Source organism: Columba livia, chromosome 9, assembly GCF_036013475.1.
Source record: "Columba livia isolate bColLiv1 breed racing homer chromosome 9, bColLiv1.pat.W.v2, whole genome shotgun sequence".
NCBI lineage: Eukaryota > Metazoa > Chordata > Aves > Columbiformes > Columbidae > Columba > Columba livia.
Window position 1 is genome coordinate 20,190,216 of NC_088610.1, and position 23,708 is coordinate 20,213,923.

The 23,708-nt window shown below is 43.5% G+C and overlaps 1 protein-coding gene across 6 annotated transcripts in view; it reads left to right on the forward strand.

The window, feature by feature from the left end:
- Positions 1–23,708, forward strand: part of FARP2 (FERM, ARH/RhoGEF and pleckstrin domain protein 2) — a 75,998-nt gene that overhangs the window by 14,260 nt on the left and 38,030 nt on the right. For all 6 annotated transcript variants that reach the window (XR_010474750.1, XR_010474751.1, XM_065074217.1 and 3 more), the window contains exons 3-7: positions 6,300–6,404; positions 7,809–7,851; positions 11,930–12,008; positions 13,843–13,940; positions 15,929–16,043. Coding sequence is in view for 4 of the 6 variants with exons in the window: in XM_065074217.1 (XP_064930289.1) it covers positions 6,300–6,404; positions 7,809–7,851; positions 11,930–12,008; positions 13,843–13,940; positions 15,929–16,043 (440 nt within the window). In the remaining 2 variants the exon portion in view is untranslated. The remainder of the gene's footprint in view (positions 1–6,299; positions 6,405–7,808; positions 7,852–11,929; positions 12,009–13,842; positions 13,941–15,928; positions 16,044–23,708) is intronic.

Below are 23,708 nucleotides of genomic sequence, written 5' to 3' on the forward strand. Positions count from 1 at the left end.
TTATAACTAGGCACTTGTATCCGTCCCCGGTTATTTGAGCCACCGAATCGTCTGAAGGCGTCAAACAGTGCAGGTGTTGAATGGAGTGTGAGCTCTTTCGCGTACAGGCTCCGTGCTTGAGGAAGGCTTTGCCGTGGTGGTGCTGTGGCCCTTCGCAGGTTATTTGAAATACTACGTGTTGTAAAAACTGTGCTGGCATCACCATTAGCGCGATTTTCTGGCATTTTAGCCGCCCCAATCTTTGCGTGGGCCTCACCTCCACAAAGCAGCTGCTTTCCGTGCTGCTGCCACCACTGTCGTCTGCATGTTTAATTATTAGCAAGTGTCAACTCTAGTGCCAGATTGTCACAGAGTGGTGACGTGGTCCAGGGTTTTAACTGGGGTGACTTCGCTCTTCTCCAGGTAGTCTAGAGCAGAGTACGAACCAGAGGTATCGGGGGGTGCACATCGGTATTTTTCTCTCTGGGTAATAAAAGTGACTGAGAATTTCTCCTCGACGCCTTAGAGTTTTTATGTGGATTTTGTGTGTGCTGTTTGTACACAGGGCTCAGGGCCCCCGTGTTGGCTGAATGCTTAACATGGTGGTAGTTTGTTTTTCTCTGGGCACAGTCTGGTTTATTTCAAGTGCTCCAGGTATTTCAGCACAAGAGCACTTCTGGAACTTGGGACCGTTTTTGTCCCTACATGCTCTCTACCTAAGTATCCATTTCCCAGTCTCGTTCGCATAATTCCCTCCCTCTTGGGGATCTTTTCCCATGTCAACAAATTGTTTTCCTCCTTTCAGGCATCTGGCAAGTCTGGCTGCTCTGGAAAAGCGTGTTTGTTCATTTGGCAGTGAAGTGCTTTAACACTGCTTGAACCTTTACATGGCCACAGGTTTTAAAGCTAACCTTAATTATACGAGCCAGAGACTTGCATTTCTAGAATAATTTGTCTGACTAGATTTGTATTTTTTTTTTATTCACAACAAAAGCAACCACTAAAATCTCAGGATTAAAATTAAAATCTTAGGATAAAGAATCTTGGGGGCAAGTCTTAGATTTATTTTTTTTGAACAAGAAATTATACTGAATGTACAGTGTAATAATGTAATTTAAATCAGCTCAGAAATTTGTATTTGGCTTTGCAGCTTCTATGTTTGAGTAGGTTGGATTTCAGTGCCGTGTAAAAATACCATGATGCACAACATTTAAAAAAAGAAGTACACTTTCCACGTGAAAATATATGCTATCTAAATTAGTGAAGAAGTTCTGAAGTGGTTTTCAGGGTGCTGGTGTGTTCCCAAAGCTCGGTTGGTGACGGTGAATGACGTGCGGGTGTAGGCGCGGTGACGATGCTCTGTAGGTTGGTACATGCTCTGCAACCCCTTTTTGCTGTTGGTAAAAGAACCCATAGTTGGAACCTGTCGGCATGTAAGAGTGAATAAAACAAATCTATTTACAATTAAAACACAGTTTTCCTCACAGAGTATTGAAATAATTGAAGCTGGACGTTCTTGTTGAGTGTTCAGACTATCAAAATGAAATAGTACGTAATCAGTTGCTGGCTGAGCACGTGAAACCGGAGTTCCACACATCTGTTGTTACCAGGTACCCTTTCTGTGGGGAGGCAGGGACTGTTTGCATTTGAGTTAGTTGTTCCAGTCAAAATTGAGGAAATTAAAGGAGTACTGAAAGAGGAGACAGTTGCTTTTACTTTTCCAGCCTGCAGATTAAAAACTGTATATGCAGTTGTAAGGTCATCTTGTTTGAGCTGTGAAAATAAAAGTTAATGAATGGTATTCCTTGCCATCTTATGTGATTTCCTTCTTTAAAATAAATATGGTTTGAACGTACATGCTGTATTCCTAAGTGCAGTTTTTGTTTACACGTGGCATTAATGATGGTTATTAATAGGGGGTTTTGAAGGCATTTTTCTGTATCACGCTGCATTTGGACAGAGATCTGAGAGATTACACAAGGGCTGTGGATAAACAGAGCGATAAACTCACCGAAATGTTTGTGTGGTTCTGGGTAAGAACGGAAATAACAAGTCCAGTGTAACCACTGTGTTTACTTGCTGATTGTCATTTTTTTCATTTGCCAAAAGATAAGAAATCACATTTTCATTAGGAAGACCAGTGCACAAAAGGCAGATCAGTGAGTGGTGCAGGGCTCGGTCGGTTTTTGCTTCTTGTCAGCCACGCTGTGTCGGCCACTTGATGTCAAATCTAAACTTGTTCTCTCGTGCAGATTCCCTGTTCATTGTCCCAGCTCTGCAGCTTCAGTGAAACAACATGCAGGGTTTGCTGGGGCTGGGGCCGGCGGCTCCTCCAGCTCTGCATGCACAGGAGGTTCCATTCCACACCTCTGCTTCCAACTCGCATTTTTCTCCAAACTGTTGACTTTTGGAGTGACTTTTCTTTTTCTCTGCAGCCTAACTGCTGCCAAAAGTGGATTTTCATGTTTGGAAAGTCTGAGCAGGGGCAGATTGTCCGTTTTGGAATATGAAAGTACTACTCATTATGAAAATACTGTGTGGGTGGTTTGGGTTTTTTTAAGTTGAAATATATGGAAGCAGAAAGTTAAGACATTCTGGAAGACAAGTTTGGGAGTTACGAAGGAAGAAATGGTTTCGATAATACTGAACTCCGGTCTGCTGAAAATCACAGGCTATGCGTTCCTAGTTTGTTTTCCTGTCTTCCTAAGCTCGACCGTTCCGACAGAGGGAGGCTCTGCCATGGAGGTGGTGGTTGAGAAAACAGGAAATAACAGTTGGGACGATAAAAGAAAAGCAGCTGTTCCAGCTTTATTCTTTCCAATTTACGTTTTTACTCCTCTGTCCTAAAAATTGCTCACACTGAATATGTTTCCTTTTCTGATGGACTGAAAAATACAGATACCTCCTTCAGACAAGAAACTTCAGCTTAGAATTTGTGAGCTGGTGGTCTCTTCCAGCTTCATCTGAATATACAGATCCATTAAAAATATATATAATTGGACCGAACGGCTTTCTGATGATGACTTGTTAAAATAGTCTGTGCACAGTTAGGGCTGGGTCAGCAGGGAGAGCTTTGGCCAGCTCTCCACTTCATTCTTTCTACCCTGTTTCTTTTCTTTCTTTTTATATGGAATAATTCCGTAATATCAGTAGTCGTCGTCTTGGCAGCATATAAAGAGTAATTGAGAAGTCTGGAATGGAAAGCATGCCGTGTGGTGAATTTGTATTGAAAACAGGACCTTTCTGAAATGCATTCATGCAGCTTCTTGCCCTGACGTCAAAATCACAGTAATTAAGTAATTACTTCAAAGATTTTGCTTTGTGCTGCTTTTGTGCAGATTAAACAATGATGTGGCGGTACCCACTACATAACTTTATTTTTGTCAACTTCAACATGTTAAGCTTTTCAGAAAGATGGTTATAAATGTAACAAACAGTTTGAGGAACTAAATAGCTCAAATTTTTCCCTGACAGCATTTGAGACATAGTAATAAAATATTGTGTTCTGTCTCAAGCTGTTGTAACCTGTTTTTATTATAAAATAAAACTAATACTGTTCTTTTAAAATGTTACATTGTTATTGTTGCTTTATAGTTTGAAGGAAGTACTATGAAATGACATGCAGCTTAGAAAAAGGTTTTTCTCAGCTTGTTATCATAAGTGACATTTAAAGTTACAGTAGATAGCCCAGTCAAAATAATGTTACACTTTTACCATTTGGGTGGCACCTTGATAATTTAATCAGGTGCAAAGTGCTCCCGTCTCCGACCGTCTTTGTTTCTCGGTGGGTTTCTCTGGCCGGGAGCGCAGGGATGGTCATGGCATGAGGTGCTGGCGCCGGGTGCAGAACAGACACGTTTTTGGGGCGAAATGAAGGCAGCTGGGCTGCCCACGGGGCCACAGAAATGTAACTCCAGAGAGCCCTGAGTATCACGGTCTGATCAGGAGCATTTTAATGCCTGTGTATAATCAGCCACAGACAGGACTCGGTTTGACTGTAAAGCTTGTCTGGCTCTTACCAGACGTCTTTCAGCACTGAATCCGAGTTTAACGATTCTAACAGAACCAGAATTCCTGCTTATTTCACAGATGAGAAATGTGACATCTCCTGGGCTGTGGCTCCTGGAGGTGGCCACGCAGGGCTGGCGTGGCCCATCTTCTGCAGTTCATGAGGCCCACCAGAGCACCACTGCATCTCCATCTCTGCATCACGGGCTAAAAAGCATTTCTTTCTCAGATGAATGGTGCCCGTGAATAGTAGGCATATTATAATAATAAATGCATGTGTATCTGTACCTTAAAAAAAAAAAAATGGTCCTACTGTATTTAAGGATATTTTCTGCTGTTACTACTTCAAGATTTATCCACAAGTGCAAACCAAAAAATGGATTTCATTTGAAGTTAAAAATTTAATGTTCAAAATGTATTTCTCCAGGAGCATGTGGGCCCTGTGGCAAGTGACCCGTAATGCGTCTGAGAAACGTGTGTGTAGACAGACAAGGAACAATGGGATTTACTGAAGAGGTGGTTTACCATTACCTGTGCCATTCCTTATTTCATTGTTGTCATTTGACAACCAAAACCCACACCCACAGAGTCTTCTGCAGGCTAAAAAATAAAAAATAATAATAATAAAAAAATCACCTGTGTTCTTACAAAGAAAATGCCATTTTAGCCATCACAAAACTCGTCCTGAGAAAGAGGAGAGTGCTCCTTCTGTGTCATATCCCACCCAGGCATCTCTGTATCGCTGAAATGCTGAACAACTGCATTGTTTCTCCTGACTTGCAGTTTTATTTGGGGGTTTTGACGTCGGTGGCCTGACCCACTGTGACACCAAGAAACGTTCAGAACGAGCGGAGTTAGGGCCGGGTGCATTCGCACCCAGGAAAGCGTGCCTGGTGGGAGTGCGAATCGGTGCTGTCCTGCTCCCTCTGCGCTTCCCTCGGTGGCTGCTGCAGTCGTGCAATAAGAGTGGCTGAGAGCAAGCTTGGATGTTTTCACCAGCAGACCCAGGTGTGGTTGTGATGGGTGTGCTTTGCAAGTTTATCGTTTTGTGCTGTGTTACCACAGCCAGGTATTTGTTTTGTGGCTTTGCACCTAACTTGGCTCTGAAGGGGCTGGTGTGAGAGGTTCTCGAGGAGAGAAATATCACAAACGCCTTTGCACAGAAAGTGTGGCGTGGGGAGGGTGTTTGGGTTCCAGCTGGTTTCTAGGGCAGGGAACTGTAGCCTTCCTGTTTATTTCTTAATGAACAGAATAAATACTATTGCCTTGGGTTTTTTTGAGCTCTGTTGTAAGAAAAAAGGTAGACTTAGGTTTTTTCAAAGATGTTCCTTTGTAGAAGATGGATTAAAACCCATTGAATTAGAACCCTTTGCAGTTTTATCAGCAAAGGCCTTGGCTATGCAGCCTACGCTGGGTCAGTGTCGTCCTGGCAGGTCCTGCTCATGCAGCCCCTGCTGTCCTGTGGGGCCGCCTGGGCCTCCCTAGGCCAGGCCTAAATTCAGGTTGGGTGCGACCTGCCCTACACCATCTTTGCTCAGCCGGCATGGACTCGCATCACAGAATCCCAGAATGTCAGGGGCTGGAAGGGCCCTGGAAAGCTCATCCAGTGCAATCCCCCCATGGAGCAGGAACACCCAGATGAGGTTACACAGGAAGGTGTCCAGGCGGGTTGGAATGTCTGCACAGAAGGAGACTCCACAACCTCCCTGGGCAGCCTGGGCCAGGCTCTGCCACCCTCACCCCCAACAAGTTTCTTCTCATATTTAAGTGGAACTTCTTGTTTTCTAGTTTGCACCCATTGCCCCTTGTCCTGTCACTGGTTGTCACCCAGAAGAGCCTGGCTCCATCCTCCTGACATTCCCCCTTTCCATATTGATCCCCAGGAATGAGTCCCCCCTCAGTCTCCTCTTGTCCAGCTCCAGAGCCCCAGCTCCCTCAGCCTTTCCTCACACGGGAGATGCTCCACTCCCTTCAGCATCTTGGTGGCTGCGCTGGACTCTCTCAGCAGTTGCTGGAGGAGCTGCAGGCGGTTGCAGCTGATCTGATCTGGTGTCCCAGCTGACCCTGCTGTGAGCAGGAGGTTGGACAGAGGTGACCTTGAGCTCCAGCAGCCCTTTCCAGCTCAAGTTCCTTGGCTTCTGTGGAAGCTGTTAGTGGAGCCATCTCTGTGTATGGGGTGTTTGTGTGTTACACTGACAAGAATGATGGCGAAAGTCTTTGAGGTATTTTTCTATGGTTTCTAAATATGACATTTTTTTTCATTTGCTGTAAACTTATTAAAATATATTAATCTCACTTTTTTACTTCCTTAGTCAAAATATTATGGCCAGACGTTGTTGACAGAAGTTTACAAGCATCTGAATTTGATCGAATCAGACTACTTTGGGATTGAGTTCCAGAACATCCAGTCATATTGGGTATGTACAGTCTCCTGACCCATTCGGTATAATTCTTGGCAGTGCTACGTTAACAATTGAATTTTAAGATCTTAAAGGTCTTTTCCAACCAAAGCAATTCTATGATTCTATAATAAAAAGATTGGGTGAATGCAGTTGCCTGCATGGCAAAAGTTTCAGAGTCTGCTAGAGGATTATCTCTTTGATTCCTGCAAATCTGCTTTGCTCACCAGAACAATGGCAGCTAATAAAGCAGAGGGGAGGAATCAGATTCTGCTTCTTGTTAAATCTCAAACTATGTATAAAGCAGCTAAATAGTTGCTGATGTTCCCACTTTCAGGGACATAAACTCCTTCCCTTTGGAAGGAGGGACATCAACTCAAAGTGTAGTCTGTGGAACACTTACGAAATCATATTACACAGGTAATTTTGGTAGTGTTCATATTCAGTTAGTTCAGTATTCAATTAATTTCCCTGAGGAGTCATTATGAACCTCTTTCTAATAAATATAAACCTCAGCAGACATACAGACCTGCAAGCTTTTAAAATCATTGATCTAGATGAGTGCTGGTGCTCTGTAAGTGTCCTAGTCGCTTATCCTCTGCCTTGTGAGGAGGACAATGTGGCTTCTAAACTAGAAAATGTTAACAAAACGGTGTCTTTGTTATTTTTTTCTATTACACACAAAATATGACTGAGAACACAAGAACGCGAGTAGCACTAATACATGCTGCTCTTCAGTGAAGCAAATACAGTGAAGCTGGGTTAGTTTCTGTTCTGCAAAACCTCTAAAGTGTTTCTGCATCTAATAAGGTTCTTACAATCCTCAACTCTCTCTCAGACAGACAAGTAACTAGTAAGGACCAAACTTCACTGTCTTGTTACAATTCTTTTTGGAGGGGTGGGAAAAAAAGAATAGTTGAGCATCCACTCCACTTTGCATTAGTTTTATGGATACTTTTACTAGAACAACAGAAGTCTGGCTTTAAAAATGTGCTTGTCAAAAAAGAAAACTGTGGGGAATTGATGCTGAGTAAAAATCTGTAGGTAGGTAAGAGAGATGGACAAAGCACTGAAGGGGAAAAAAGTTGTACCGTGTCATTTTGTACAGACCTCGTGTAGTTCTGTAGCCTGACTCCTGCGTGTGTTCTGTGCCACTTCTGTGTTCTGGTGGCTGCTTTTACTGTCGGGACTCCTGCCCAGCTGAGCTTTAAGCACAGATCAGTGGTTTTTCTATTGATACACGATAAATGTCAATTCAAATAGGTGAGTATATTTTTTAAAAGCAAAGGAGTTGCTGTGTCACTTCAGGGAGGAAGAAATGTATACTCATAAATTACTGCTTTATTTGAATTTACTTTTGATGTGTTCATATTGTATTCAAATATGAATGTCAGCTTGTAATTCTTTTTTCTTTCATTTCAGATTTGGCTGGAACCTATGAAACCTGTTATTAAACAAGTACGGAGTAAGTACCTTTAAAAAAGGAAGTTTTCCTTCATTTGCATCTGCTTTTATGTGGGTTGCTTTCAGAATTATGACTTGATTTACTGGTTATGCTTCCCTGAAAATGGTACTTGCTGTGAGAGTGATGGTGGTTCCTGTTCGGGCATGCAGACCTGACGTTTTTAATATGTAATATGTGGTGGGTAGAATGGAAACGCACTGAAGCCATGAATCTCTGTGATAAATATCTAGACAGGTTGGCTCAGCTGGTGTCGAGTTGAAGTGAAACATGACATGTGCTGGTTGTGAGTTTTTGTAAGTTGTGTTGTCTGGTGATGGAAAGAAAAAGGAATGTTCTGATTTATTGCGCCGGTTGCGTCTCAGAGCTTATTCTGCTCTGTGGCCAGGAGGATATTGCAATAGCGACGCTGTCTTTGCTTTGTGCTACTCTAAAAGCAACGTTAGAGGCACTCAAAAGGTTAAAAATAATTGAAGAATACAGTATGGTAGTTCTTCTGACACTGAAAGATTAGATCAAACCTTTTTTTTTAACCTTTAGAATGAGTTTAATCTGTTTGCTTATTTCTTTTCCTGATTGCAAAGGCTTTGTGAAAAAACAAGATCCACAAGGGTGTGGTGGATTCCTGGTCCTCTCAAAATCTTTCTTGAAAAATGTTGACAATTAGTACTGGGAGGTAGTTTTTAGTTACTCTTCTGCCTGAAAGTGATTGCCAGAAAATCAGAAATCACCAATTCTAGTGAGATTTGTTTAACTTTAAGGTCATGGTTTTAACCTTTGGGTTTTAAGCAGAAGAGCCAAACAGCTGTAAAAGGCGGCTTCCTCAGGAGGGTTTGTCATGCTTTCAATTCTCCCCCTTCCCGCCAGAATATTGTTGAGTGCCATTATTTTTTACATTCCATGTAGTTTGGTCTTTTTCCAGGGTTCCTGGCTGGAAGGAATTATGTCTTAGTCAAAAGATCTGGTGGAGCACAGGTGCTCCTTGGTTGCTCCTTTTGTATCCTCTTCTGTAGCGGATCCATTGGGGAGATTTGCCCTTAGGCCGCGTGTTCCCTGCTGGTGCTTATATTGTTCTAAAATGGTTTAAAACCATGAGAGTCTGCTAAAATGTATGGCTCTTCTGTTGTTGAATCTGGCACTGACATGATTGCTCAGGAGCATCTTCCTGGGAACTCCTGAACAGTTCTGCTGAATCCACAGCCTGCAGAGGGGAATTAACGTTACTGTTTGACAACGTGCACATTAAGAACTAAGGGACCTTTTCCGATATTTTCACTTTCAGCAGTTTTGCTGAGGTTCTTTTTTGTTGTTTTCTTGGTTGGTTTGCTTTTTCAGAATGGAATGATTTTGCAGTTCACCTTGTAACTTTTCGCCCAGCAGCAGGGGATGTGTGAACTGGTATCATGTGCTTTAAAGAACCACAGCCCAGACCTGGTACTTTGTGTTGATGACTCTCATGTTTAATGCAGTTCTGAGTCTAAAGACAAAAGCTCTAGATTATTAACGTTTACTTCAAATTAGTCTTGGCTAACGACCTCTTTGGAGATGTGAAGAACATTGTGTTGCATGAGAAAGATTTTATTTTTGATTCATTTCAAATGAACACAGTCAGTTTTACTGCTGAACAGCTCTGGAGGCCGAGGGCTTCAGATCCAGATGCTTGACTACCTGACAGGTGTACAATATTGGGCTGGCATGTGGGTACCTTCTTGGGGGTGTTGCCAGTTTATATAGCGCTGTGTTCACCATACCTGCATGGGTAATTTTGCCTGATGTTTTTGGCGGTGTTCTTGGTTTTGCTCAGATTTGGTTTCTTACAATGTATTCTGTAGCTTCGTTAAGACTGGCTCAGTGTTTCTTCTCCTAATTATAATAGGACATACAGAGGAAAGGCAAGATTATAGAAAGAAAAGAGGAGGAGTTGTGCTGCAGAAGCAAATATGCAGTATTATGTACAAATATGCAGTAGTTATTAGTTTGTAATATTCATTGTCACTTGCTGTAAGCGATGCTCAGAACACTGCCCAAGTTGCTCTGGCAGCGATACTTTCCTATTGATGCGCAAGAGTAACGCACAGATCTGTTCATAACCTTGTGGAGCTCTCCAACGGCTCCAACTATTTTCAGAAATTTGATGTAAAGTTGTTGTTTTATTGGTGATGTTCCCCCTGCCCCGGAGTAATTAAAACTATTTATTTTCCCCAATTGGTACATCTCAGGAACTATAAAATCCTTAGTATGGTTTTAGTCTCTGCCAAATGCGAGCTTTGTGTATCGTTATAAGGTGTTATTTCCAGCTCCTTTCATTTTCGGATGTGGCACTGTCATTTGGGTGAGGATTTGGGGATTGTGTTCACCAAAGCTGTGGTAATTCTGGGCTCAGAGGCTGGGAGCTGCTCCTCTTGCCGCTGTGTGAGCCTTAGTTCTCCAGCTACTTGGCAGGAAGCAGAGTTTGTTATTCCCCTGTTAGCAAACAAGAGCGTGAGTGAGTGGAGGAACGTTTGGGGTGTGGGAATCGGCCATTCCGGCCAGCAGAAACCAGTGTGCTTTGGGACGGGCAGGGTTAAACTGGACTTTGTCAAGCTGTAAGAGATCTTAGAGCTTAAAATAAACCAGGCTGGTTAGTGCGCTTACCAACACGCTCAAACAAATTTGATTATTATTTTTGTTTTAATTTGGCTAGGCTTGCTTTGGAACTGCAGCAGCTTGTGGAATCCCAGGGCAGGCAGGGCTGAAAGGCGTCTCCCCCATAAGCAGGGCTGGCCTTGAAGTTCGCTTCATGAAATCCATGGCCAGCGGTGTAGCAAGAGGCAGGGCTGCAGTTTTTCCTCTTCCCAGCTCTTCCCCTGTCTTTTAGAGGGGGTCCGACTTTCCAGGGTTTGTCCTGCCTTGTCCAGCTCTGCACGCTCCAGGCGGCCTGTCCCTGCTCCTGGGGACAGGTCCAGGTCCCTGGCAAGTGGCTGGAGATGCCATGAGTGGGGCTGTGAGATGAGCAGCTCCTGTCCGGGGGGGTCTGCAAATGGAGCTCAGCTGGCTCTGGAAGCAAAGGTGGGTCCAGTGCTCTGGCTGCTGAACACGCGGCTGTTCCTGCTTGGAGCTGGGAAAACCCAGCGGCAGAGCGGGGCTGCCCAGTCGTGGCGATGGTGGTGCCCTGTCATATCCTTCTGAAAACCCTGCTGACATGGCTTTGTGGGCGTCACAAAATGACAGAATGTCAGGGACGGGAAGGGACCTGGAAAGCTCATCCAGTGCAATCCCCCCATGGAGCAGGAACACCCAGATGAGGTTACACAGGAAGGTGTCCAGGCGGGTTGGAATGTCTGCAGAGAAGGAGACTCCACAACCTCCCTGGGCAGCCTGGGCCAGGCTCTGCCACCCTCACCCCCAACAAGTTGCTTCTCATATTCAAGTGGAACCTCCTGTGTTCCAGTTTGCACCCATTGCCCCTTGTCCTGTCACTGGTTGTCACCCAGAAGAGCCTGGCTCCATCCTCCTGACACTCCCCCTTTCCATATTGATCCCCAGGAATGAGTCACCCCTCAGTCTCCTCTTGTCCAGCTCCAGAGCCCCAGCTCCCTCAGCCTTTCCTCACACGGGAGATGCTCCACTCCCTTCAGCATCTTGGTGGCTCTCATTGAGGCAGCCAGAGTCATGACACTGAAACTGATAATGTGTTCCAGTCACAGTTGGGTTTTCGTGATATAAAATGTTACACAGAGCATTATGGACTATTCCAAATAGTTACTAAGGCTTCTGTTTAGATTTAAATGTTGAATTTTTTTTTCCCTGTTGTTGAGATTGACAAGAACAGCACTAAGAAGGGGATGAGATGGGTATTGGCGGGCATGCCAGGACCAGGCTGCAGATGCACTTGTTTTCAGAGGACCTGAACAGCTCTGTCTGCTGTGTCTCCGTTGACATGGGCTATCTATACCCCACGAGCCCTGCTATAGGTAGCCAGCAAGCTGAAAGCTGGCCAGACTTTGTGTGCGCTGTATTGCTCTGCCTGTTGGAAAACGTAATCTGCATGTGCTGATGAAGAACAAGAGTTTGTTGTGAAATGACTAAACGTTTTTTACAGGACCAAAGACTACAATGCTTCGTCTAGCGGTCAAGTTTTTCCCTCCAGACCCGGGTCAGCTGCAAGAGGAATATACCAGGTAAAGTCTCGTTTTGAAGATTTGGATTTGCATTACCTACTGAAACAATAGGAAGGTAAGAATAGGAGGACATGGGTTCTGCTTCCAAACCAAACTGACATTGAAGATGAGCAAAAATGCAGTTCTCATTAGTGTCACAGTTTCAGAAGACACACGTCGGCAGATGAATGTTACTGGAAAACCTATTTTTCAAGGCAGAAAACAACGCAGGTTAGGGGTTGCCAGACATCACAGTGCCAAGAGACAGGCTAGAGAGGAAATACTCAAATTTATAAGCAGTAACTAGATAAAATAACCAGTACATACTTTGTAAATGATTGATTGTTTGAAATTCCTAAGTCCACACTTTTAAGTGTTCTCTGACTGGCTTTGCTGTGCACGTTTTTCACCAGTGCTCCCCATGGGTCGCTTTGGCCAGTCGCTCGCTGATCATTAGTGAGTCAAGCAGACACTGGCACCTGCGAACGTGCTTTGACGTCTGTGCCTCTAACAGGCACATTCCCTGGGATTTTAGTGTTGGAAGAGCTCATTTAATGCGTTTCCTCTTTTAAATGGAAATCCTTGGAGACATGTGCAGCGTTCCTTATTTCACAGTAAACCAGCAGAACTGCTGTGATGAGATGCAATTGTCTCTTGTAATGATGAATACTTTCTCAATGTTTCCTTTGCTCCCCATTTTTCTATGTTAATTGCAGGTTTTTGTAGGAATTTCGTTAGGAATGCATCTTTTTGGAGCAGGAACTGTATTTTTGCCTATTTATGGAGTATTTATTGTGGAATTCTGGTCTGCACTTAAGAGCGTCTTGGTATTTCATAATGCTATTAATGATATGTACACTTTATTGTGACTATATTGAAGAAATCAAAGTAGCTCAGTCAGATATGCAGAAAACAGAGCATACTTTGTACAGGTTTTTAATGCATACTTTCAGTACTTCAAACCCCCCCCCCCCCATTCAAAATGTATACCTTTTATTATCTTTTTGCCTCAAGAATATGATACATAATGTTTTAAAATCAATTATTCTTTTAGAAAAAATTACTGTGTCTTTCAGGGTGTAATTTCATGATGAATATTAATCAGTCTCTCAGTTCAAAGGTTTATAGTAATGAGCTGCCTATTTACTGGAGTCCATATTACACCGTCTTTCAAGTAAAAAGGAAATCACAAAAAACTTGCCAGCATTGCTTTCATAGAAATAGATTAAGTTTGGGTTAGGTTGGTCCTTTCAAGGTTGGTGCGTTCAAGGCTGCCATGTTTTTCCTTCTACCCTTGTATGTTTTGCGGGCAGGTTGTTATACAAAACTGTTGAATAGAAATCTATTCCTCTTTAACAACTGATTGGAAAATACTTTAGTTAAGTGAGTATAGCAGTGTAAGAAAAGCAAATTGAATTTCTTACTGTCTTTGTAGGCTGCTAACACAGTCCTGAAAAATACAACCACTGCATAAACAGAGTGCTAGAACCAGCAATGTTCCTCTGTCTTTTCTCTAATAGATAAAACCACTTGAAGTATTCAGTAAGTTTCTTTCCAGCTGAAAATGACAGCTGCTGTTACTTCCCAAATCCGACTTGTTCAAAGTGTGGTTTTCCTTCTGCCCATGTTCCTGTGTGTTCATTTGTACTGATAAACTGCACTGCAATAGTCACGGGCTGTTTGGTTTGATTTGACCGCTGTTGGTAGCCAGGCTTCTGAGTTACCGTGTGTTTGGAAAGAGGAAGAGCGAGGAGATGCTGGTTTTATAAAATCCTGCTTTCAGCAAGCCCTTGTCTCACCGTTTTTTCTGGTGCCGAGGTGGTGTTTGTAACTCCAAGCTGTGGCTCGCTCTCAGGTACCTGTTTGCGTTGCAAATCAAGAGGGACCTGGCGGAGGAACGTCTGACCTGCAGCGACAACACGGCCGCCCTGCTGGTCTCGCACCTCCTGCAGTGTGAGTATCGCACCTGTGGGAGCTGAAAGCGTTTTCCGTCCTGCAGTATTTCCCTCTGTGTGTGCAGTGAACCCCTTGGTTTTGAACACCACGATTATCCCCAGGGCTAGCTATGGGGTGGAACAGCTGGTGCTTACGAGTGGGATAGCTTTGGCTTCGTGGACGCTGTAGGAAACCAAACCCCCTGCGTGCTGTCTGTGAACCAGCTCACCAGCGCTCCCCTTCCTGCTCCCGTCTGCCTCCTGGCTTCCCTGCCTTGGTTTCACAATTTCCCCGTGGCTGGCGGGACATCAGTGTATAGAGACTGGGCTGAAATAAAACTAGTAACACGCCAGAACAAGTCCAGCAGTGGGGCTGTTCCTCCTTGGAAATGGGAAGCAATTGCTTTGGAAGTTCTCCGTGTTGCTGCTTGTTCAGTCTGTATGTGCCTAGAGGCCTAAAAATGTGGCCTTGAAGATGAGCAGCTTGAATCCTCGAATGTGTTCAGACACTGAATCAGCTGGAGCAGCAGCCAAATGATAAGAGTGGTTACAAATCTGTAACCTGAGCTACAGAAAGGGGGTTTTGTGCCTCCCCACTGGCCTGGAACAAAAGCCGTTAAATGATATCTCTTCACATGTGCACTGCTAAATAGCTGTTAGTTATATAATTCTGCATTGTAATATAATAATACAATTAGTTATGGTGATTTTATTGGAAAAGCGAAGCCATCTTGTGCGTGGCATCGGTGAGTGACACAATTAACATTTGCTTGTGGTTTCCAGCAGTGCCGTGCAGAGCTGGTGAGCGAATCTCAGCATCTCCCCTCGCTTAACTTGCTTCTGCTCTCCTAGAAAATTAGAAACGAGAAAGAATATGATTATTTTTAACATAAATGATATTACAAAAGTATCTTTCAGGTTTTTTTCCTTGTCATTTCATATGCTGGCGTGATTTTAAACTCTTTTTAAGAACAACTGCCCTGGATGAGATGATTAGTTAGATGTTTAGTTGCCCTTGATGAGCTTTGCTTCCATGTATTTGTCCAATTGTTGAATTTGCTTATATTTTTGGCAACCTTCCATGAAAATGAGCTTTACAGCTTAGTTTTGGGGAATTTTGTAGGGTGACATCTACCCTTTTGTCTTTTTAAAACTTTTTGTATTTTAATTTAATATTGTAATTTCATAGTTTATTATCAGAAAAAGTAAATAATTTTTAAAGTGTATTTATTCATATATGTATGTAATTTTTACGTATGTCTGCATATGTTCTGCCTGCCTTATGCTTTTCTTTTCCAAGCCAAAGTCTTCTGGTCGCTTTGTGTCTTATCACATGAAGCTGTTCCACACTTGGAATTAATGCTTTTTTCTTCTGTAAATCTCTTCCTAAATCCACAGCATCATTTCTGAAAGGCATCAATATGTGAAGGAGACACCAGAGGCTCTGAAGGGATTATAGTCACATAACACTCCTTTCTTGTTTTGCTATGTTTTTTGGCAGTTCCTAAAATGTAAATTCCCCTCTTCCCATGTAGGCTTGTCCATAACTATTTTACGTATATTTGCAAAAGTTAAATTGAAATATACTGGTTTGGTATGAGGTATCTGTAAGAAAGGAATATTTATAACTAGTCCTATGTTTATACTGTCCTAAAATGAGATTCAGCCCTTTGAAGGCAATCGCGAGGCTGATGTGCGCCCATGAAAATGGGTTTGACACCCTGGATGAGACCACCTCATGGGCCTGCTGCACAAGTCTCGTATCTTTGTAAAGTCTGCATTTTCCAAATGATGTTCCAATAGTGCTATAATCCCCAGGAAGTCTCTTTGGAATAAACATGAGTGTTTTGTAAAATGAAGCTGGATACAAAGCGTAGTGCACCAATTTGAAGCACTTAAAGGAAAACGCGTTCTGGTTCTTGGGGTCTCTATAATTCCTTACCAAGTATTTTCTGTCATTTTCCTTTGGTTCTTCCTATTCTAATGTTGTTTTCTTTTCTTTAACAGCTGAAATAGGGGATTTTGATGAATCAGAGGATCGAGAACACCTTAAAACAAACCAGTATTTGCCAAACCAGGGAAGAATTGAAGGAAAGATTCTGGAGTTCCACAGGAAGCATGTGTAAGTGAGGGTGAATGTACACCCCTAACGTTTACTCCTGGGAGAGATGGACTCGCTCGGTAGAGCTTGAGCACGCTGTGCAATGGCATGATGTGAAGATTGTATAAGTTAAACACCGTTTATATCTAACAAGCAAAGTTGGATGCAGCAGTAGTTACGTGGTTAAGACAGAGTTGTTGGGCAATAGTTTTTCTTGAGTGATTTTTCAGTGCACCTTAAATAATGGGCCAGAGAAAGCTACTATGAGCTTCTAATAGTGGTTTTAAGCAAAATCATTCTTCAGAATTTCCAGTCTACCAAGTTTAAGTTCAGCTTGCCGTCAAATGCATAGGTCTTGCTTTTGTTTAAATAATTATAGATCAGTTGCATTGTACTCATTCTGTACTCATTAAGCATAAAGGAGATGGAGAAGGGTGGAGGGAGTGGGGGAGAAGTCACTTTCATCAGAATCATATCATTTTTTAAATCAGTAAAGTTTATTAGGGACAAAGAAACATTTTTTCACAAAAATAAAATTAATTGCAGTACACAGTCAGGAAGTCCAGAAACAAAAACTTCATTGTTTGAAATGCTTGCTTCTGTCCATTTGATGTACAGTGAGGTTGTGTGTTTTACAGTCTAATGTGTCTGCTCTTAAAATGTGAAGATCTACCCTGTGTGCACTGTAAAATAACAGAATCATTTTGGTTGGAAAAGCCCCTCAAGCTCATCGAGTCCAACCATAACCCACCCCTGGCACTGCCCCATGTCCTGAGAACCTCATCTCTGTCTATCCAACCCTCCAGGGATGGTGACTCCAGCACTGCCCTGGGCAGCCTGTTCCAATGCCCCACAGCCCTTTGGGGAAGAAATTGTTCCCCAGATCCAACCTCAACCTCCCCTGGTGCAACTTGAGGCCGTTTCCTCTGCTCCTGGCGCTTGTTCCTGGGGAGCAGAGCCCGACCCCCCCTGGCTCCAAGCTCCTTTCAGGCAGTTCAGAGATCAGAAGGTCTCCCCTCAGCTCCTGTTCTCCAGCTGAACCCCCAGGTCCCTCAGCCGCTCCCATCACGCTTGTGCTCCAGCCCTTCACCAGCCCCGTTCCCTTCTCTCCACTTGCTCCAGCACCTCAAGGCCTTTCTTGTCCTGAGGGGCCCAAAACTGTCCCCAGAATTCGCGGTTTGTCCTCCCCAGGTCCCAGCACAGGGACGGTCACTGCCCTGGGCCTGCTGGCCACATCAGTGCTGGTACCAGCCAGGATGCTGGTGGCCTCTTGGCCATCTGGGCACACGCTGGCTCATGTTCAGCCACTGTCACCAACACCCCCAGGTCCTTTTCCTTTCCAGCCGCTCCTCCCCAGCCTGCAGCGTTCATGGGGTTGTTGTGACCCAAGTGCAGGACCCAGCACTTGTCCTTGTTGAACCTCAGACAGTTGGCCTCAGCCCATTGATCCAGCTGGTCCAGATCCCTCTGTATGGCCTTCATACCCTCCAGCAGATCAACACTACAATCCAACTTGGTGTCCTCTAAGCTTACTGAAGTTGCACTTGGTTCCCTCGTCCAGATCAGTGATAAAGAGATTAAACAGAACTGGCCCCAGCATTGAGCCCCGGGGACACCACTTGTGACCGGCCAACAACTGGATCTGGCTCCTTTCACCACAACTCTTTGGGCCTGGCCCTCCAGCCAGTTCTTTATCCATCATAGATACACCATCCAGGCCATGAGCTGCAGCTTCTTCTGGAGATGCTGTGGGATACAGTGTCAAAGGCTTTACTGAAGTCTAAGTACACAACACCCACAGCCTTTCCCTCACCCACTCAGCGGATCACCTTGTCATAGAAGATCACGTTGGCCAAGCAGGACCTGCCTTTCATAAACCACTGTTGACTAGGCCTGATTGCCTGGTTGTCTCGTATATGTCACATGATGGCACGCAGGTTGATCTGTTCCATGACCTTCCCTGGCACCGAGCTCAGACTGATAGGCCTGTAGTTCCCTGGATCCTCCTTCCAGCCCTTCTTGTAGATGGGCGTCACATTTGCCAACTTCCAGTCAACTGGGACCTCCCTAGTTAGCCAGGGTTGCTGATACACAATTGGAAGTGGCTTGGTGAGCACCTCCAGCAGGTCCCTCAGTACGCATGGCTGGATCCCATCCGGCCCCATAGACTTGTGTCTCGATGGTGTAGCAGGTTTTTTGGTAAGTAACAAGATTTGGAGTAGATTCAACATGGTGGTTGTAAAGGAGAAGCCAACCTACGGGGAGGATCTGTCATGACCAAAACACGGCTCAGAAGATCAGGGTTTGCACTGCGTGATCTGTATTTGCCCCAACTTTGTTCTTTTAGGCTTGTAAGCACACAGTATTAATATCCCTGCGAAATTTCAGTGTGCTGCCTGCCGTCACGGTCCTAACCTCATGTGTGCAGTTCAGAGCTGATGGCTTAAACCAGGAGAAGGTGTTTGATAAAATGGTGATAAAGGTTTGATTTCACCCAATAGGTCCGTCTTTTCTGTAATTTTTGAGACCTCGAGTGTTAGAATTTAGCAACTTGGAGTGCTTTTATTAGTTGGGAATATCCACACATACATTATATTAAGCATGGTTATGTGTTGTAATGCAAATACTATATTAGAAGTTTAAGTTTTCCTTTTGCTCTGCGTGGGGACTCGGGGATCGTTGCTGACTGACTTTAAGACAGAATGGAGATTTTTTAGGGCGGCATCTGTGTTTAAGGCATGTATTTTCTAATAATACATATCCTTCTGTATTAGAAGATCTGTTCCAGAGCATTTAAATAATAAACTGTGTGCTTTTTATGGTTGCTCTTTTTTATTAGCACTGAAATTATTGATACTGATGGAGTTGCAGCTTTGTTGATTCTTAATGAAATCAGATGTTTTTTCTGATTTTGAACCTTTGAGGTGTGTGTGGAAATGATGAAAGAACGTATTAAATGCTGTTTTGAAGTAATTTGAGGTAGTTTTGAAGAAAATTAGTATGTTTGCTAGGATTCTTCACCTTGGGAGAATGTAGCTGGGCAAAGAAAACCATTAATTGCTCAGAAGTATTTCATCGTTTTTCTCATGTCAAAAGAAAAGTGCTGAAACAATTAGGCAGTAACTTCAAAGCAAATTAAAGGAAAAGGGGGAACGTCCTTTTCATACAATTCGTAACAACATTGTGAAACTTCAGTGCTGCAAGACGCTGCACAGTCTAAAGCTACAGATGACTTCAGGAAAGGATTTGATGACACCATACAGTATAGGCTGATGGCTTCCAAACTGGAGATTTCTTTTGAACGTGAGATGCGTGATGTTGTAGTTGTGAGATACGTCCATCCAGACCCTGCACAGAACAGCCCGTCGTTAACCTCGTGCCTGGATCCCTCTGGGCGGCTCCTGCTCGCGGGGAATTTTCTGGGTCTGCTTTGCTTGATGGGAAGGTCGTGACTGACTTCCCAGTGAGTCAGGGACTGGTAATTTTATTAATTAGGTTTGAGCTTTTTTCAGACAAGTTACTTCTAATCATTCTTTACAGTAAGGGAAGTTTGTATTTTTGCCCACCAGGAAGAATTCAGAGGAAGATTAACAGGAAAAGATTCCTTGCTTCATAAGTATACTTTTCATTAATTGAATAAGAATTGCATCTAATAGAACCATTTTATTAAAATGATGGCAAATCCTATTTTAAAACAATGTTTTAGAACTGTACGTTCAAACCACGGTAAGATGCAAGGCCGAGGCGCGTGGTTAGAAAAGATTCCAGGTGAAGGTTAGTGATGCCCGAGCACCTTGGACATGTGCTCTAAATTTCCCCGTGCCTTTGGAAAAATTGTCGTTAAAGGACGTGTTGTTTTGGAAGCGCTGCAATCCTAAAACCAGCTGTGACTTCCTTCTCCCTTCCCAGACCCTCCCTGTTCTGTTTGCAGTGGGAGTTGTGACGGTGCCGCCCTTTTGCAGAGTTCAGACACATTTTTCCTTGTTTCGGTTCCAAAGAGCAGGCGGGAACATGGACCATGGGCCCTGTCTCCTTCCCAGCGACGCACGGTGCAGTTCAGTGGACAAAATGCTTCCCTCTCCATCATCCTTCTTAGTCATATTTTTATTTTTGTGGTTTATTTTCATTTTTTTATTTCCTTAGCGGACCTTACTATTCCCTTGCTTGCCTTTGGCAGGCTGATGCTATGGTTTCTTCACTGGTGATTGCTTTTGACAGAGCCTTGTAAAACCAGAGCCTGCAGGAGAATCCCGTTTCTGGAGGATGGCTCAGCTCGAGTGCCCTTACTCAGAGGCCAGTTTGCAGGGGGTTTCTGTGTCGTATCAACTATTCAGAAAGATGTATCATCATTTCCTTGTTCAGGTTGCTGTGTTTCCTCTCTTTTTGTGTGTGTACATATACATAATTTGGGAAAGAAACAGAATCTTTGATATATGTATATTTACGTTTACTTTTATGCCTTGTGTCCTTTCACAACTTGTGAGCCTACTTGTCAGTGATTTAAGTTCTTTTTGAAAATAGACTGTTCATAAATTGTGTTTAAATTAGAAAAACTGTAACTTTAGGTTGCTACGTAGTCTAAACAATTTCTACCCATGCAGCGTCTTGATATGTCATCTTTAAAATTCTATATGAATCACTGGTTTTAAATGCTCTGTAAATCAGCTAGCATTTAACAGTGTTTATTTTGAATCGATCACCCCAATTGCCACATGAATATTGTAACACGCTACCAGTATTTGTCTAGATGGATGTACATAAGGAACATTTACACTAAAGCCTGTTGTACTGACAGCAGCTTCTACCAGAGAATCCTTGTAATAGATAGTGTGTTGTCCATTGACCTGGCGAAGACTAAGTAGATTTATCTGCTTAGTGGCTGAACAAAATTAGAGCAGATTGTTTTCAGGCTGGTGTGTGCGGCTTAGTCTGCAGCAAACGTCTGAGGGACCGGCCAGCACATTGTGTGCATGAGAACCAGCGTCCGGTTATTGCTTCGGTTTGTTTTATTCATTCTGAGATGTGCTGTGCTTTGGGTCATACCTGACGGAACATAAAATAAGTCTCGGTGGTTCTGCATCAGTTATACCGGACTGTTTGTGAGGATTTTTCAGGACTGTGTAGCTCTGATTTCCTAGTTGCCATTTAATGCTGATTTTTGTTTCCCTTCCGGCCCTGCTTCCCAACCTCCAGCAACCTCAGCATCCTTTTTAAAAGACAAAGCGCTGCTTTCATGCTTAAATGTGCTCTGCCCGGAGGAATTACAGCAGGAATTAGTGTGGGTGGGAGTTACACACAGTGCTCAGAGTGTGACGCGGGAAATGGTGGCCAAAATTAATATTGATGATCTATGTTTTTTTTCTTGTATGTGTTTAATGAAGAGGGACCATGGTATTTTGATGCATTTAAGGAATCTATGGGCGAAGTATTAGTAGCACTTAAAGCCGGTATGAAAACACTTCTTCCAGCATTACTCATTTCACTAAGAGGAAGAGAAATTTGCTTCGCCAGTTTAAGCTTTTAGACATAACTAGAATAGGTGTTGGTAACACTGGTAGAAATGCAACTACAAGACTCTTTATGTAGTCTGGCATTTCTTTTTCCATTTGAAATCAGATTTTTGTTCCTCTGTGTTTGTTCTTTACAATCCATTTATACATACCTGGTCGTATAATACTGACATTTGGACACGGTTGGAATTATAGACTGAACTTAGAAAGTCAGGAAGTCCCCTCAATCCTGCTTTTTCCAGATGGAAAAAAAAGATTTCCTGTTGTAGTGGCTTAGGTTGCTTTTTTTCCCTCCAGAATGAATAAGGCAATAGAAAACTGTTGAAATCCTATCGTCAAATATATGTGTGTCCAGGCTTTACTTTCTCAGTGCGTTTTTGTGTATGTGTGCGTTTCAGTCTAAGGAGCATTTTGTTAAGAATCAAAGCAGCATTGTTTCCAACTTCCATTTAAAAACGTTAGCATACTTAAAAAGTTTCCTAGTTGCACTCTGAATTTTAGAGACAGCTCCTACTTGCAGTTTATAGATATATTGTCCCCGTTTCTGATAAATTCAAAAGAAGTCATAATCGACTTCAATATTATAAATTTATATTTACAAGAAATCTACATGGAGCAAAAAGGTCGTTTCATCTAGAGCACGGCTGCAGGTGGGTGGGAGGTGGTATGTTTAGGGAGCACGCCTAGCAAGGGGAGCGGGAAAACTTAGTACTGATGTTGTGGTTGGCACTGCACAGGACACCAAAATAGATCGTGCTACAAATAGCCTCTCCTCTGGTTTAAATAAATGAAATCAAATACAGATTTATGGAAGGAGGGCCATTCCTTGGAAAACAGGGTTTATAAAATTCGTCTTCGACTGTGTGTGTAGGAATCTAATCTGGTGTCAGCACTAGTTGGTTGTAAATAGAATAATAATAAATTGTTGTCCTGTGTCTTCTTTATACCGTTACGTTTATCCCAGTGAACTTGTGCCTTGCGGGAGCAGTTCATTCAGTGCACTAGTGAGGTGGCTCACGCAACACTTGCTTGGAAGTCTCATAATATCTATTATTTGTAACAGTTTTCAGTGGGGACGCGGGGGTCACTGTATATACAGCTCATGGGTCCGAGTACCCAGCACGTCCTGCGCTGCTCGTGTTTCCATGTGCTCAGCACGGAGAAGGGGCTCCTGCCTCAGCCAGGCCTGCTGGACCATACTTATGCCTAAAATTGGCTGGTGGTGTTGTCTTGCAGTGTGTTTTTAGTTCAGGCACTACCTGAAACAACAAGTCTGTGTTTGTCTTAAGGACTTTTTTACTTTGCAGCATGATTGGGGCATGTTGAGAAGCAAGAGCTCTCCAGCATTTTCTTGGAATGCTCTAAACTCCCCATCAGGATCCCCAAACTGACTCAGACAGGTTTGACTTGTAGGGAAAAGCCCTCGTCAGTACAAGTACCAGTGCTTCAGTAGGTCATTTCAAGGCTTGTGAAATTACTTATTTCAGGGTGGTCTGTATTTTGGGGTCATTGCATGTCTTGGTGACCTGAGGTCTCTGCACTGCTCTGTGTGTCCTGGGCAGGGTCCATGGCCACCCCTGTTCTTGAGAGCCAGCCCAAACCTGCACTGTAATCCAAGAAACTCCCCCTCCTGGAGAAAAGTGGGGGCGAGAAGATGCAGGAAAACAAGATGTTGGGTTCTTGTCTTCAGCAAACTTGTGAAGAAGTAGATAGAGGCTGAATCTGCGAGTGGTGCGTGCCAGAGTCTGTAACAGCCTCTGTATTTCTCACCCGGCCTTTGTGCACACTCCAAAAGGACGTGCTCCGTGCGTGTACATCTTCAGCCTGGTTTCAGGGCCATTTAAACAGCAGATGATGCTTCCAAAAACGTGTTTGAAATCCTCCTCTGGATCCTGTGGCAAAGAGGAATCCATTGCGCCCGGCAGCATGGGGAATAATTGCGATGCCGTCCCGAAACCCACCCGAAGTGGGGCATTCTGGGCAGTGTTTGCTTTCTTTCTGTCGTGCTGACTGTGCAGCTCTTTCGTCTCCCGCTGTCTATCTGGTTAATATTAATGTGTATACAAGTGAGCAGGAGAAGCATTGTGGATTGAATTCTGATTTGTTGAAATTTATTGTTTCTAAACTGGAAAAGTTCTGAACTAGCTGACATTTGTTTCAGTGCCTCTGTCTAGGG